At 40.5% G+C, this 13,804-nt stretch overlaps 1 protein-coding gene across 1 annotated transcript; it reads left to right on the forward strand.

The window, feature by feature from the left end:
• The first annotated feature begins 3,668 nt into the window (after positions 1 to 3,668).
• LOC131248576 (probable metal-nicotianamine transporter YSL9) lies at positions 3,669 to 9,291 on the forward strand. The gene is made up of 9 exons (XM_058248917.1): positions 3,669 to 4,122; positions 4,215 to 4,253; positions 4,353 to 4,781; positions 5,270 to 5,442; positions 6,365 to 6,462; positions 6,570 to 6,704; positions 6,795 to 6,984; positions 7,170 to 7,284; positions 7,582 to 9,291. Exons 3-9 carry the CDS (start codon positions 4,370 to 4,372, stop codon positions 8,505 to 8,507), a joined length of 2,049 nt encoding a protein of 682 aa, XP_058104900.1. The 5' UTR covers positions 3,669 to 4,122; positions 4,215 to 4,253; positions 4,353 to 4,369; the 3' UTR covers positions 8,508 to 9,291.
• The last annotated feature ends 4,513 nt before the right edge of the window (positions 9,292 to 13,804 follow it).

A 13,804-nucleotide genomic window follows, 5' to 3' on the forward strand; every position in this document is an offset into this window, starting at 1 on the left:
TTCCTGGTAAGTCCCGCAACGAACCAGTTTTAGTTCATTGCCTCTCCATCGTACATTACTTGATCTGTTAGTTAATCTGAACCACAGATCTAGTGGGCCTTTTGTAAATTTCGTACCGTAAAAAAAATCCTATGTAATAAATTGTAATTTATTTTCTCTTTGATCTGAACTGTTAATCCCATGGAAGTTCCCTTTCCATTTAAGGCCTCAATCAGAATTCTTAAATTGTAATGATTTTTCTATCACAAGATACTTACCTTATATCTCACCGTATGGACGGAACCGATTCACCGAATATTGCAGCCAGTAGAAAGGAACCAAAACCAGTTCGTTGCGCGACTGTCTATAGTCCGCACACAGGCTGCAATGTGGAGACAACAAACCCGAGGACGAAAACCATGTCGCTTCTCAAAAAGACAAGTGGCATTTTAGTTGCCTCTGTGCAAAAAGATCCAATCACCACCTTTGGATCTTATTGCAGAGAGAAGAAGCGGATCTATTTGATACTCTGGCTGAGAATGATCATCCACACGCCCACATACTGCTATTTGCTCGTGGCATATATGAACATAAATCCAAACCGTCCATATATTTGGGTCTACAACAGTTGAGAAACACATCTACAACTCGAGGACCGAGCCGGGCCGAGTTCGAGCTGAGGTCAGTATACACCCCTGTTTGTGGGTACGTGTTCCTTGAACATGAACCGTTGAACATCATCCATTGGGAGGCCACCAATCAGAGGGTTAGGATAATCTTTTCAGTGATATATTTTGGGAGGCATAGATCTTCGGTTGGGACCCTATTTCAATGATTTTAATTGGTTTGCATGTTTCCGTTTTTGTGAATGTGAATGGGGACTGACGCCAGCGCTAATACTGCTGGATGATAAAACAGAATGAAAACCAGCAAGCTATTGTGATTGTTCACCACCGTTTTAGGGTCTGTTTGGCCGGAAAGATTAGATGGGATTGGAAGATAGATCCCAGGTTTGGCCGGGCGTGCCAAGCAGACATGGGGTTTTATCCCGGGAATCCTATGGATCTTAAGACAATCCATTGACATCACCATCATTACCTTTAAATCCAATCCAATCCACCCTAATCCCTTCAAAATTGCCATGGACGTGTTTGGTTCGAAGGATTAAAAGGGATTGGAAGGTTTAACTCTAGAATTGGCTGGGCGTGCCAAACAGACTGGATATAGCAATCCAACAGATCTTGCACCAATTCATTGACGCAGCTATCATTATCTTGAAATCCCTGCAATCCATTCTAATACCATCCAATCTGGCTGGCCAAACAGGCCCTTAGAGTTGTTGACTTGGCTTTTTTATTTTTATTTTTAAAATTTTTTTTAACACCAACACACCTCGCATGGTACTTGATCCCACGGGCGTAGTGTTGAGTTGGCGTATATCCTGTGTTTGGATTTAATTTGCATGCTCTTGGTAGCCTATTATGAGATTCCATTAGAATTACATGTGTTTCATGAACTATCAGTTGAGAATACTATTTATCTCAATGAAATCACATGATCTTGTTATGGTTTTATAACGATTCACTTGATTCACATAATTAAATGATATAAAATTACATTACATGATGAACTATCAGTTGAAAATAATATTTATCTCAATGGAATCACATGATCTTATTATGATTTTATAAAGATTCGCTTGGTTCACAGAATTAAATGATATAAAATTACATTACGTGAAATTAACATCATTATTACTTAATGATAACATGTCTAAAAATACTATAGTATTTTGATAGTCCCAAATCTTAATCAACAACTAAACTCACAATTAATGCTGATCATCTATATGCATGGGCAACTTGAATGTCACATGCAAGTAGCATACATGGATGAACAACGTGAATAAAATACATGTATTAATGTGGGGCTCATGTATATAATGAATTTCAAAATCCATTAGAAATCACATAATATCTATTGTTAGGATTTGATGATATGATAACAGATTAATCCAATCCTTTCTACCATTGACATTGCAATGTAGGATGAAACTAACATGAGACCAAATGTAATTCCTTCCCACCTAATCTCACCTTCCAAACAGGTCTCAAGGACTTTTGATATATTCAATAAGATTAGAATCTTAATTCACATCAAATACACTTACAAATATACTAGTTATCATCTATTAACATCAATTATCAAAGTTTTAACTGAGCTCGAGTGTGGAAGGAGTATTGCCCCGAATTTCACACTTTCAGAGGGATCTCAGCTCAGTTTCTGCTGGTTATTGCGAGCATCTTATTTTCATCCATCCATTTGATAGGCACCAAATATTTATAATTACAATGGTCCATATTCGAAAACAAATGTCCATTCATCAGAGGTTAGGATCATCCAAGTCAATCTATTTTTAGTCTTCGAATCTATTTAGGAAGGTCCTATGATTTGGACGGTCTAACTTGTTTTACATAAAGTCTACAATTTGAATGCGTAATGCCCACACGTGTGTACAAGTCAGACAATTCACATGCCACCATATATGCAGCGTGATAGACAGCTGGAATATCCAAGCCGTCCATCAGAACGTTACCATTATATAGATCTCTTACCCCAATAATCAGGTTAGTCCAGTAGTCAGGTGGGCCACAGTTACGTAAACAAATATACGGTTGTGATAAAATGAGCTGAAGTTTTTGTAACCCGTCAACATGGGATACCTACTGAATAGACCACCTTTATCTGAGGGTGGTAAAAACTACATGGTGAGGTCCACCTGATGAATGGCTTGGATATTTCAGTATGCCACGCTGGCATATGTGGTGGTATGTACATTAGCAGCCTCATACACACATGTAAGTATATAACTCCGCTGTGGATCCTTACCCTTGCTCAGGTGGTAGACTCTCAGGAGTTTCAACGTTCGAGTGTCCATAGGTGGTGAAATTCCACAAGCGTGAGTGCGTGGAGTGTGTGTGCGTGTCTAAAATAAAAAAAGAAAAAAAAGAAAAAAAGAGAGTATATAACTCCCCATAAAGTGGTGGTAAACTAATAACTTGTTCTGTACAACGAATAAATGCGCTGAAAGCTCTTCCAGCAAGAAAGTGAGAGGGCGAGAAAGTCATTGAAGGCTCCCTCCGATAAAGGACGCGAATTGCCTGTGCCCCCTGACAGAGGAAGTTTCTGTGGTTGGAAGCTATGTGGAACCCACAGAGATGACTGGGAAAAATCCACTCCGTCCATCAGTTTCTAAATATTTCAATGGGATGGTAATGAAAAAATCAGGCAGATTCAAAACTTGGGTGAGCCACATAACGTGAAACAGTGAGAAACAACGTTGAAACCTTCTTGGAGCTGACCATGATGTTTATATGCTATCCAAACCGTTCATAGGGTTATTACCACTCAGATGAACTGTAGTACGAATATCATCCTGAAGGCAAACCTCAGTAGCCCCCAAAGTTTCCAATGGTGGACATTCAATCCCCGCTGTTTCATGTGGTGTGGCCCACCTAAGTTATAGATTGTCTGATTTTTGGATTTCTGTCTTATTGTGATATTGAGAAATTGATGGACGGAGTGGATTTGTCACGGGAATATCTATGGACCCCAGAACTTCATGTGGCCAGGGGGTACAGGCAATTCGCGTCCTCAGGAAGAAAGGTGGGAGAAAGCTGAGAGAGAGAGAGAGAGCATCGACTCCTCTTACATTTCGCCTTCCCAAAACTCTTATTTTCTCTTCTCTCGAGGCGTGTTTAAACCACACGCCACTGCTAGAGAGAGAGAGAGCATTGATTTTGAGTCTTAGATTCGTTTTTATTATTGGCATTGAATGATGTAATGAAATTGGTATTTGTATTGGTAGAAATAGATATAAAAGGAAAAATCTTGGTAGTTGGAAAAGCAAAGCCAATTGAGAAGCCGACAGTCATTATCTCTTACAATACACGATTTTCTTTTTGTGGGGGGCGCTTTTTTTACTTCTCTTTTCTTCTGAAATATACAGTATATCGATCTTAGATGAATAAATTGAGGAGGAAGAAGAACACCCATTTCAGATTCTGAGAAGTTTTTTTTTTTTTTTCTTTTGCGGTTTCTGCTATTCTTTTGATGAAATTGGAAAACATGATGAACACTTAGGTGAGATTTTTCAATGGAGATTGAATTCGTTTTGAGTTCTTCAATATTCAAAGTTTCTGTTTTTCCAGTTCTGAAAATTTTTGTTTGTACAGTTGTTCTTCTGAAATTGGAAGGATATGAACAATACCCAGGTCAGATTTTTTTACCATGGCAGTTCTTGGACTTTCATATAGTCCCGTAATTTCAAAGTCTTCTGGATTTCTTTTTCTTTAATGCAATTATACTTTCAGATTGGATTTTCAAATGAATGAAGAAGACAATTAAAGAGAGGAGGACAACCCACATCATCCAATTTGGAATCATGAATGTTGAAGAAGCAAAAGAGAAGGATGAAATTGAGAAAGCTGACTTGGAAGATCAGCAGGGAGTGGTGGAGGGCAGTAGGAGGAATCCACCATGGTCGAAGCAGATCACAGTGCGAGGAATCGTCGCAAGTTTTGTGATTGGTGTCATATACAGTGTGATAGTAATGAAGCTTAACCTCACGACAGGGCTAGTCCCTTCACTGAACGTCTCGGCCGCCCTTCTCGCCTTCGTCTTCCTTCGAACATGGACGAAGTTACTTCAGAAGGCCGGAATTGTATCGACGCCTTTTACTCGGCAGGAGAATACTGTCATACAGACATGCGCTGTGGCATGTTACAGCATCGCCGTAGGAGGTTGGGGGGCTCTGATCTTGTTAAATTGGTGAAAATTTGGCTTTCCTATAGGATTGTTTGGCAGCATGGATTTTGATCAGTTATGATTTTCAATCCTGGATTTTGAATCTAGCATCCTGAATTTTGCTGGAATTCAATCCACCCAGATTGAAAAACCTCAAAAGGGTTCTTTTCTATTCTCTTCTCACCTCCCCAACTGTCATAACTGCACTCCTCTGTATAAAGTGGCCTTTTTTAAAATCCAGGTCACACCCCCAAACAATTTCTATATTCCAAAGGATCAAAAGTCGCCAAACACAGTTTCTATATTCCACAAGATCAGAACTCCAGGCTGCCAAGCACAACTAGAAGAAAATCAGGATTGAAAATCTATCATTTGAATGCTTGTTAAATCCAAAGCCAAGGGCCCAAACAACAACCCCCCCCCACCCCCCTCCCCTCTCTCTCTATTTATGTTTCTATTTTATTTAAATTTTTTGTGGTTGCAGGTGGATTTGGATCTTATCTTTTGGGTTTGAATAAGAAGACATATGAGCAAGCAGGGATTGATACAGAGGGTAATACTCCAGGGAGTTATAAGGAACCTGCTATTGGTTGGATGACTTCTTTCCTTTTTGTTGCTAGTTTTGTTGGGATTTTGGCTTTGGTTCCTCTACGGAAGGTAATTTACTTTTCAGCTTGTTTATGTTTGATGGCTTGGAGTTTTTTTTTTTGTTTTCTTTTTTCTTTTTCTAAATTTACTTTTAGCAAATGGTCTGGAGATAGGTTTGGGAGAGATCTTGATTTCTAGATGGTGATGCTCAGAAATATATTAGAATGGAAATTGGATGGGCTTGGAGTTTGGGTGGTTTGAATTGTTGGGTGAATGATTCTGACTGCAACATGACTGAACCTTTCTGTAGTAAATTTTCTTTTATCTGATTGGTGGCGCTCAAAGCGACAGGTAGGGAATGAAAATTGATTAACAGTCAAATATACAGTGGGGAAAGTTGAAGGAAAGTGGTGGTTGGGATTGGCTAATGTGTTGATTTTTGAAACATAAGCTATCCATGTTAGGGCCCAGTAGAGAAGGATGGACCCAATTGATGAATCACCCTGTCGTGTGTACTGTGGATAGATGACTTCACCATTCTCAGTTCTCTCTCCTCTATCATAAGATTGAGGTTATGTTTATATTGCAAATCTGCTAAAACTGAATTTGTCTGCAACGCAATGTTTTTTCATTGTGTTTGGTCTGGTTTTGGTTTTGGTTTTGCTGATCATGAAAATTATAATGCAACTTGATTTAAAATTTCTAGAACTAGATGGGTTTTCATAAATTTTTATCTACTGCAGATCTACTGAAAGCAGATGGTTTTTCTTTCTTTTGGGTGAACCAAATATCATGATATTTTGGACCAAATTAGGCTGATTCAGCGTGAAATATCATGAAATTTTATTGATATTTGGTGAAACGAAACACGCCCGTATCATGAAACTAATTTTATTTGGCCAATGATGATAGTTTAATGCAAGCCTGGAACTTAATCACTTCCTTCCCTAGTTTGGAGATGATTTTTCATGTAGTTTTTGTTTCTCTGCAGATTATGATAATCGACTACAAGTTAACTTATCCGAGTGGCACTGCCACTGCTGTTCTCATCAATGGTTTCCATACTCCTCATGGAGATAAAATGGCCCAGTACACATCTGATCTTCTAAGTTCTTTTGTCCTTTAAAAAAGGGGTGAAAAGAAAACGAAACACAAATTAGAAGAACGATACATGAAAATTCCGATTCCTTTTGCAGGAAGCAGGTCCGTGGATTCGCGAAGTTTTTCACAATCAGTTTCATCTGGGCTTTCTTCCAGTGGTTTTATTCTGGAGGAGATGGGTGTGGTTTTTCTCAGTTCCCAACATTTGGATTAAAAGCTTGGAAGCAAACGTATTCTTCAGCAATCCTGTTTGGTTGAAACTTGTCTCTGCTTGGTTTCATTCTTCCACCACCACTGATTTTTCTTCTTGGGTTTTGCAGATTTTACTTTGATTTCAGCATGACATATATTGGAGCAGGAATGATCTGTTCCCATCTGGTGAATCTTTCTCTGCTTCTTGGAGCAGTGATCTCATGGGGGATAATGTGGCCCCTGATTGGAGGGCTCAAAGGAGACTGGTATTCTGGGAGTTTACCAGAAAGCAGTATGAAAAGCTTGCAAGGTTACAAGGTCTGTGAGTCTTGAGGATTTTCCTATTAAAGATAGACATTTTTGGATTGAGATGAAGAATTATTCCAATATGGGTTTTTGTTCCTATTCATTTTTATTCAAGATTCAAGATTGGAAATACAATTCCTTCACATACATCTGTTTTTTCAGTTCTCATTATGCATCATTTGCTCATGTATTTGCAGGTCTTTATCTCCATTGCTCTCATACTAGGAGATGGGCTCTATAACTTTCTCAAGATACTGTTTTTCACCATCAGAAGCATCCACGCTAGCTTGAATTACAAGAGCCTCAGGACTGGTAAAACCAAAATCCTCCCAAACTGAAACATCTATGGGTACTGTTTGGGCCTGGGAACTCTTGAAAATTGCTATTTAAATGTTACGGGTCTTAGCGGACGGGATGCTGTGATGCAGGTTTCTCCCTACAAATAAGTTATTTGAAACTAGATTATTATTTTTTTTTTTGCAGAGAGAGGTCCCCAAAATGCCTGAGGACCCTACCATTTTTGGGAACTTCTGCAAATCGGTTTTCGAAAGTTTCCAGACCCAAATGATGCTGGAAGTTTGTACTAACCCAACAACACCTCTTATGCAGGTTCAGAGCACCAGAATCAGGCCCTCGATGATCTTCAACGAAATGAAATGTTCATGAGAGACAGGATTCCTGTGTGGATAGCATGTTGCGGCTACATCCTCTTATCTATCGTTTCAATAATCGCTATCCCTCGCATGTTCCCCGAGATGAGATGGTACTATGTCCTCATAGCCTACATCTTTGCCCCAGTTCTAGGCTTCTGCAATGCTTATGGTGCTGGACTGACAGACATGAACATGGCTTTTAACTATGGAAAGGTATCCCTCTTCATACTTGCCGCATGGGCGGGGAAAGATTCTGGTGTTGTAGCTGGGCTAGTCGGCTGTGGCCTAATAAAATCAATTGTCTCAATCTCTGCTGATCTGATGCAAGATTTCAAATCGGGGCATCTCACTCTCACTTCACCCCGATCAATGCTACTAAGCCAGGCTATTGGGACGGCTATGGGTTGCGTGGTAGCCCCTCTCACCTTTTTCCTTTTCTACAAAGCCTTTGATGTGGGAAACCCCAATGGAGAATTCAAAGCTCCCTATGCTCTTATCTACCGAAACATGGCGATTCTGGGTGTCGAAGGATTCTCTGCCCTGCCCCGCCATTGCCTGCAGCTATGTTACTGTTTTTTTCTCTTTGCAGTTGCGGCGAATTTGGTGCGAGATATCTCGCCTCCAAAGTTCAGGAGGTGGGTTCCTCTACCCATGGCCATGGCAGTTCCCTTTCTAGTTGGTGCCTACTTCGCTATCGATATGTGTGTTGGGAGCTTGATAGTGTTTGCCTGGCACAAGCTCAACAGTGAGAAGGCCAGTTTAATGGTTCCTGCAGTTGCGTCGGGTTTGATCTGTGGTGATGGTTTGTGGATTCTCCCTTCATCTCTTCTTGCTCTAGCAAAGATAAATCCTCCCATTTGCATGAGATTCTTGTCTACTTAGAACAGGAACAACCCAATTGCCGGAATATCACGGTCCTCAATCACAGCTAAGAACCATTTACGCAAGAGGCCGGTCAAAAGGATGAGACGTTAGTGGTACACGAATATTTCATTTTTAACGGCAGGCCAAAATCCTATCAGATATGATCTGATGATAATGACTGAATAACTGCTCATGGTAGAAGAATAATGCAATCTTATGTCACAGGATTGAAAACGATATGTGACAAATAAAAGCATTAGGTGGGAGAAAAGACTGCCAACAGCGTTGAAATAAGTCAGAAGATGTGGGCGTGCTAATAATTCGATGTCCTCTGTTCTTGGGGATGGATCTGACTCACGACTCCAACAGTGATAGATTGAAGAAGTGGTAGTGTATAACTCAAAGAAATGCTTACCTTATGAAAAGTTCAATTAAATCTGGTGGTTCAGATCAGGTGAAGTTGGATATGGAATAATTCATGCCATCCCAAACGTGCCACATCATCTCCGATATCTGGCTCTGGACTGTAATTGAGCAAATACAATATTGAGACAGGAATTGGGAAAGCCAAATTACTAGGTTTGTGGCTTGAAAGTTAGAGCTAATACGCCTTCCTATCGTTCTCCAAAATTGTAAATGCCCTGAAGCATGCACTTCTGATTTCAGTATGGGAAATGGATTTGGAAGCCATGTACAAGCCGTGGAGATGAATTTCTTGGACGCAATTTCAGTCTGCTGGAGCCATGGAGATGTATCATTCTATATTTAGACATATGATAGATGGATAAGAATTATTTGCTTTCTTGTAATGTGGTCTGATTTTTAACATGGATTGTTTAGTGACATCTGCCAAAGCAAATATTGAACATTTCCAAGCAAACGCCCATAAAGCTTACCAATCAAATCAAGCCAAAACAAGAAGGGAATCATGTGATGTGCATGTGCACAAACGCAACGGTTGAAACTTTATGTAAAACCCAAGTCTCTCAACATGTGGACCCCGCTCTTAAAATGCACTGGCCCAAAAATAAAGCAAGGCTGACATCATGTGGACATTGACCTGTGTGCCACAATAGGTAAGGTACCATTCTTCCAGTAGTAAATGGACGACTGTAACTTCAGGAGGTAAATAGATGCAATAAATAGAGAAGATTGGAAAGATTATCCAGGCATTACCTTCTTTTTATTTTTTATTTGTTTTGTATTAAATGAATTCCACACAAGTCTATGTTTTTTTTTTGTTTATATTTTTTTAAAAGCCCCATCTCATAATTTAATAATTTTCTTCTAAGGAAATGATCATACCACATTGAACTCCAGAATTACTTATACCAATCAGTCTATCTACTCTGCAAGAACACAGAGAGCATTGATTTAGGAATGCAGTTCTTCTCTACGGCAGTTTGGGTTTCGACCATAACAGCCAGGCCACGTATGCAACTTAATTTTCATATCCATGAAGCACAATCCTATCAGAAAGGTCGTCTCACGCTCGTTAGATGAGCTGATGTAGAAAAAAATAATCCTATGAGAAATGTCATCATCTTTATTATTATAACAGAGACGAGCTTACTCCCTTGCATTCTCATTTTTCAAATCCCAGCATCCTTAACTAATGAAGCAAGAACCTTTTGAGCACCATCGGTATGAGAATTTACATGACTGGAGATTGCCATTTTAGAAGCTATGATTTGATAAGGAAAACACGCGCACACAACAAAAATAGTATAATTCAGGAACAGTTGCGGACCCAAAATAAAAAAAAAAAGAAAAAAATTAAAAAAAATTGACATAATGCTTGGACTTCCCAAGGAAAAGCTGCATTATCCGGGAAACTAGGCAGATGGCTATGATTTTCAAGGACCGGCACTTAATTGAATAGTATCTGATGCAGGACATGAAATTTAAATATGATATGCAAGATTTCAAGCTTAGTTCATACTAATTCAAAACAATCACATAATAATTCCACATCCCACACAAAAGCGTAAACGTTCAAGTAAAGGGGAATCTGCACGGGTCTAGGCCTACACAAATTAGGATTGGATCAATAAAATTATAAACCAAACGATATTCAAAGAGAAATAGAATTCAGCCACACATATACAACAATCAGTCCCTAATCCAAGGGATTCCCCAATTTCAATTGAAGGAACCCTAGGGTGAGAAAAGGGGCAAATAAGTTAGGGATAATGCAATATAGGGTTAGCGTTATGGAAACAAGACGAAATATGAGTGAAATATAGACGAAAGGGAACCTGTGATCAGCTCACACATGTGGACAACAAACCGACCCGACGCATGTGCGTGGATGGCGGCCCGCACGTGTGTGGGGCTCACGAATCTGGAATCGGCCAGCTAGGGCTTGTTCGGCCAAGGATGGGCCATATTCCCTTCAAATTTCAAGCCAAACAAATGATCGGTTTGAACATGGTGCTCCGCCGAAGTTTCAGCCTACCCGTAGGGCTAGATTCTGAAAATCTGTTGTATGGGAAAGATTAGCTGTAAATGTGAGTGAATTTGATGAAGAGATGACTGTACAAGATGAGGAGTATGGAGGGTAGGAGATAAGGGCTATTCGGGATGGATGTGGCTTCGCACCACGGTTGTTAGCCCTTCGAAGAAGGGAGAGTTTCGCACCCAATTAAGTTTCCATAACTCGGAGAATTAGAAAAGTAGGAAAACGCAGAATTTTATTAATCATCTTCAATCAGAAAAAAAACCTACAAGGGTGCCTATTTATAGGAAAACCCTATATTTCAAAACTTGCGCCATGTGCACAATATATTACTTAGCGATGAAGTAAACCAAAATAAAAACCGATTAAAGAAATCTAAAGCATTCATAATTTTTTAAATAACATAAATAAGCAAAACCTAAAATATGAACTTAATCCGACTAACGGGCCCCGATCATGAGATCTCATGATGAGCTTCACTTAATTATCGGGCCCACTTTAATGAACCAAAACTCCATCTTCTAACTAGGAGGCCCTCTGGATCTCGTCATCGAGCCAGATCAACAGTGGGGCCCTCCCTCTCCTTCTGTACGTGCGTAAGGGGCGGCGTGCGTGCACGTGTGCGCGTGATGTCCCCATCAATTCTTCCTGGTTGCGAAGATTTCGCCATTGGCAAAATAAAACTCCTGGACCGCCTTAGGATGTCAGGATCAAGTCTCTTAAGATCCTCCTCGGTGAATCACGTGCTGTCTGAAGTTGGGCGTGATTTCCATTTAACCAGGTACTTCTGAAACCCGCCGTCCGACGTTGAAACTATCTGATGGTCCAGGATATCCTCTATTTCCTCTCTGGGTGTGTGAAGGCTAGGTATGAGAGGTAGAGGTTGAGAAGAAAGGTCGGGAAGAGTAGGTATGTGAGGTAGAGGCTAGAAAAATGGGCTGGGACGGGTAGGTACGGGATGTAGAGGCTGAAAAAATGGGTTGGAAATGGTAGGTATGAGAGGTAGAGGTTGGGAAGATGGGTCGGGAGGGGGTCATGGATCAAGGGAATGGTCTAGGGAATCAGGATGGTTAGGCGAAAGGCTGGACAATACATCAATGGGCCCTTGAAATGCAACTAGATACTCCACATTGAATGTGGAACTAATTCCCATGGAGGGTGGAAGATTTGTCACATACACATTGAGACCGTTTCGCTTTATAATTTTGAAGGGTCCAGCTCTACGCGCGTATAACTTACAAACGGCCCCCGAAGGATACCGCTCGGGCCTGATGCGGACCATCACAGAGTCCTTTACATTGAATTCCTTGAAACATCTATGCTGGTCTGTAAAAAATTTGTAATGTTCATTACTAGTAGTGATCTTCTGCCTGATTTCTTGATGCCATGAATGAATGTGATGCACAAAAGACTCTGTAGGCTCTAACGGCCTATGGGATAGTGACATAGGGACAAAATCAATAGGTTTCTTAGGTATAACTAGTAATGACTTCATAAGGACTGAGACCTGTGGACCTATCGACAAAACTATTAAACGCAAACTCGGATGTAGGTATTACGGTGTCCCATGTTCTGGTGTGCTCTATATCCCTCATAAGGGGAGACTCATTCGGTAGATCATCAGGATAGACATCACGAAACTCATCCACTATCGAAATTGCCTCAGTGGGTAATTCTACACTATCCTCTAGTGCACTCTTCAACCATAAGGTCGTCATGTTGTACTCCTCAAAATAGTGGCCTTGATGTCCCTCATGAGGTGGGTGCACGGGTGCACGCCCAAAACTGATTCTTTGGCCAACTCCATTCATTGGTTTATCCTCCTGGTTACCGGCCTGAGATTGGACATCCACCACAATGGTGGGGTTTGTCCCGTCGGAGGCCTTTAGTTGGGTAATGCGCACATCAAATTGATCAAAGCGTTGGTTCTCAGCGCTTACCCAAAGACTCGATCGACTGGGACAGTTTGTTTAATGACTCTAGCAGTTGCTCCATGTTTAGAGTAGGGTGCAAGCCAAAACCATGACCCATACGGTGTGGGCATACACTTGCTAACTCCACCTAAGGACTTTCTATGACAACTACATGCAACTAAATAGGGCTAAATGATCCTATGAGACTCTATATGAGGGAAACTACGCAGTGCTACTCAAATCCAACAACATAGTTGTTGAAATAAGGGAATAACAGAAAGTTACAGCAATGTGAATTGCTAACTTCCTACTAACAAAAATTTCAGCAACTACTATCAGGGACTACAGACTTCTAACAACTATATGTGATGGACTGGATGTATGAAGGACTCAAACAAACTAACCCTAACATGTAATGTATTCCCCTATAAGAACCCTAGGCTCTGATACCAAATTTGATGTAGAACATGAAATTTAAATATGATATGCAAGATTTCAGGCTTAGATCATACTAATTCAAAACAATCACATAATAATTCCACATCCCACACAAAAGCTCAAACGTTCAAGTAAAGAGAAATCTGCATGGGTCCAGGCCTATATAGGTTAGGACTGGATCAATAAAATTACGGACCAAATGATGCTCAAAGGGAAATAGAATTCAGCCATACATGCACAACAATCAGTCCCTAATCCAAGGGATTCCCCAATTTCAATTCAAGGAACCTTAGGGTGAGAAAATGAGCAAATAAGTTAGGGATAATGCAATCTAGGGTTAGGGTTATGGAAACAAAGTGAAAGAAGAGTGAAATATAGACGAGAGGGAACCTGTGATCAGCCCGTACGTGTGGACAAAAAACCGGCCTGACGCACGTGCGTGATGGCGGCCCGCACGTGTGTGGGGACCACGAATTTGGAATTGGCCAGCTATGGCCTGGTCAGCT

This window comes from Magnolia sinica, chromosome 6 (assembly GCF_029962835.1).
Source record: "Magnolia sinica isolate HGM2019 chromosome 6, MsV1, whole genome shotgun sequence".
NCBI classification, from domain to species: Eukaryota; Viridiplantae; Streptophyta; class Magnoliopsida; order Magnoliales; family Magnoliaceae; genus Magnolia; species Magnolia sinica.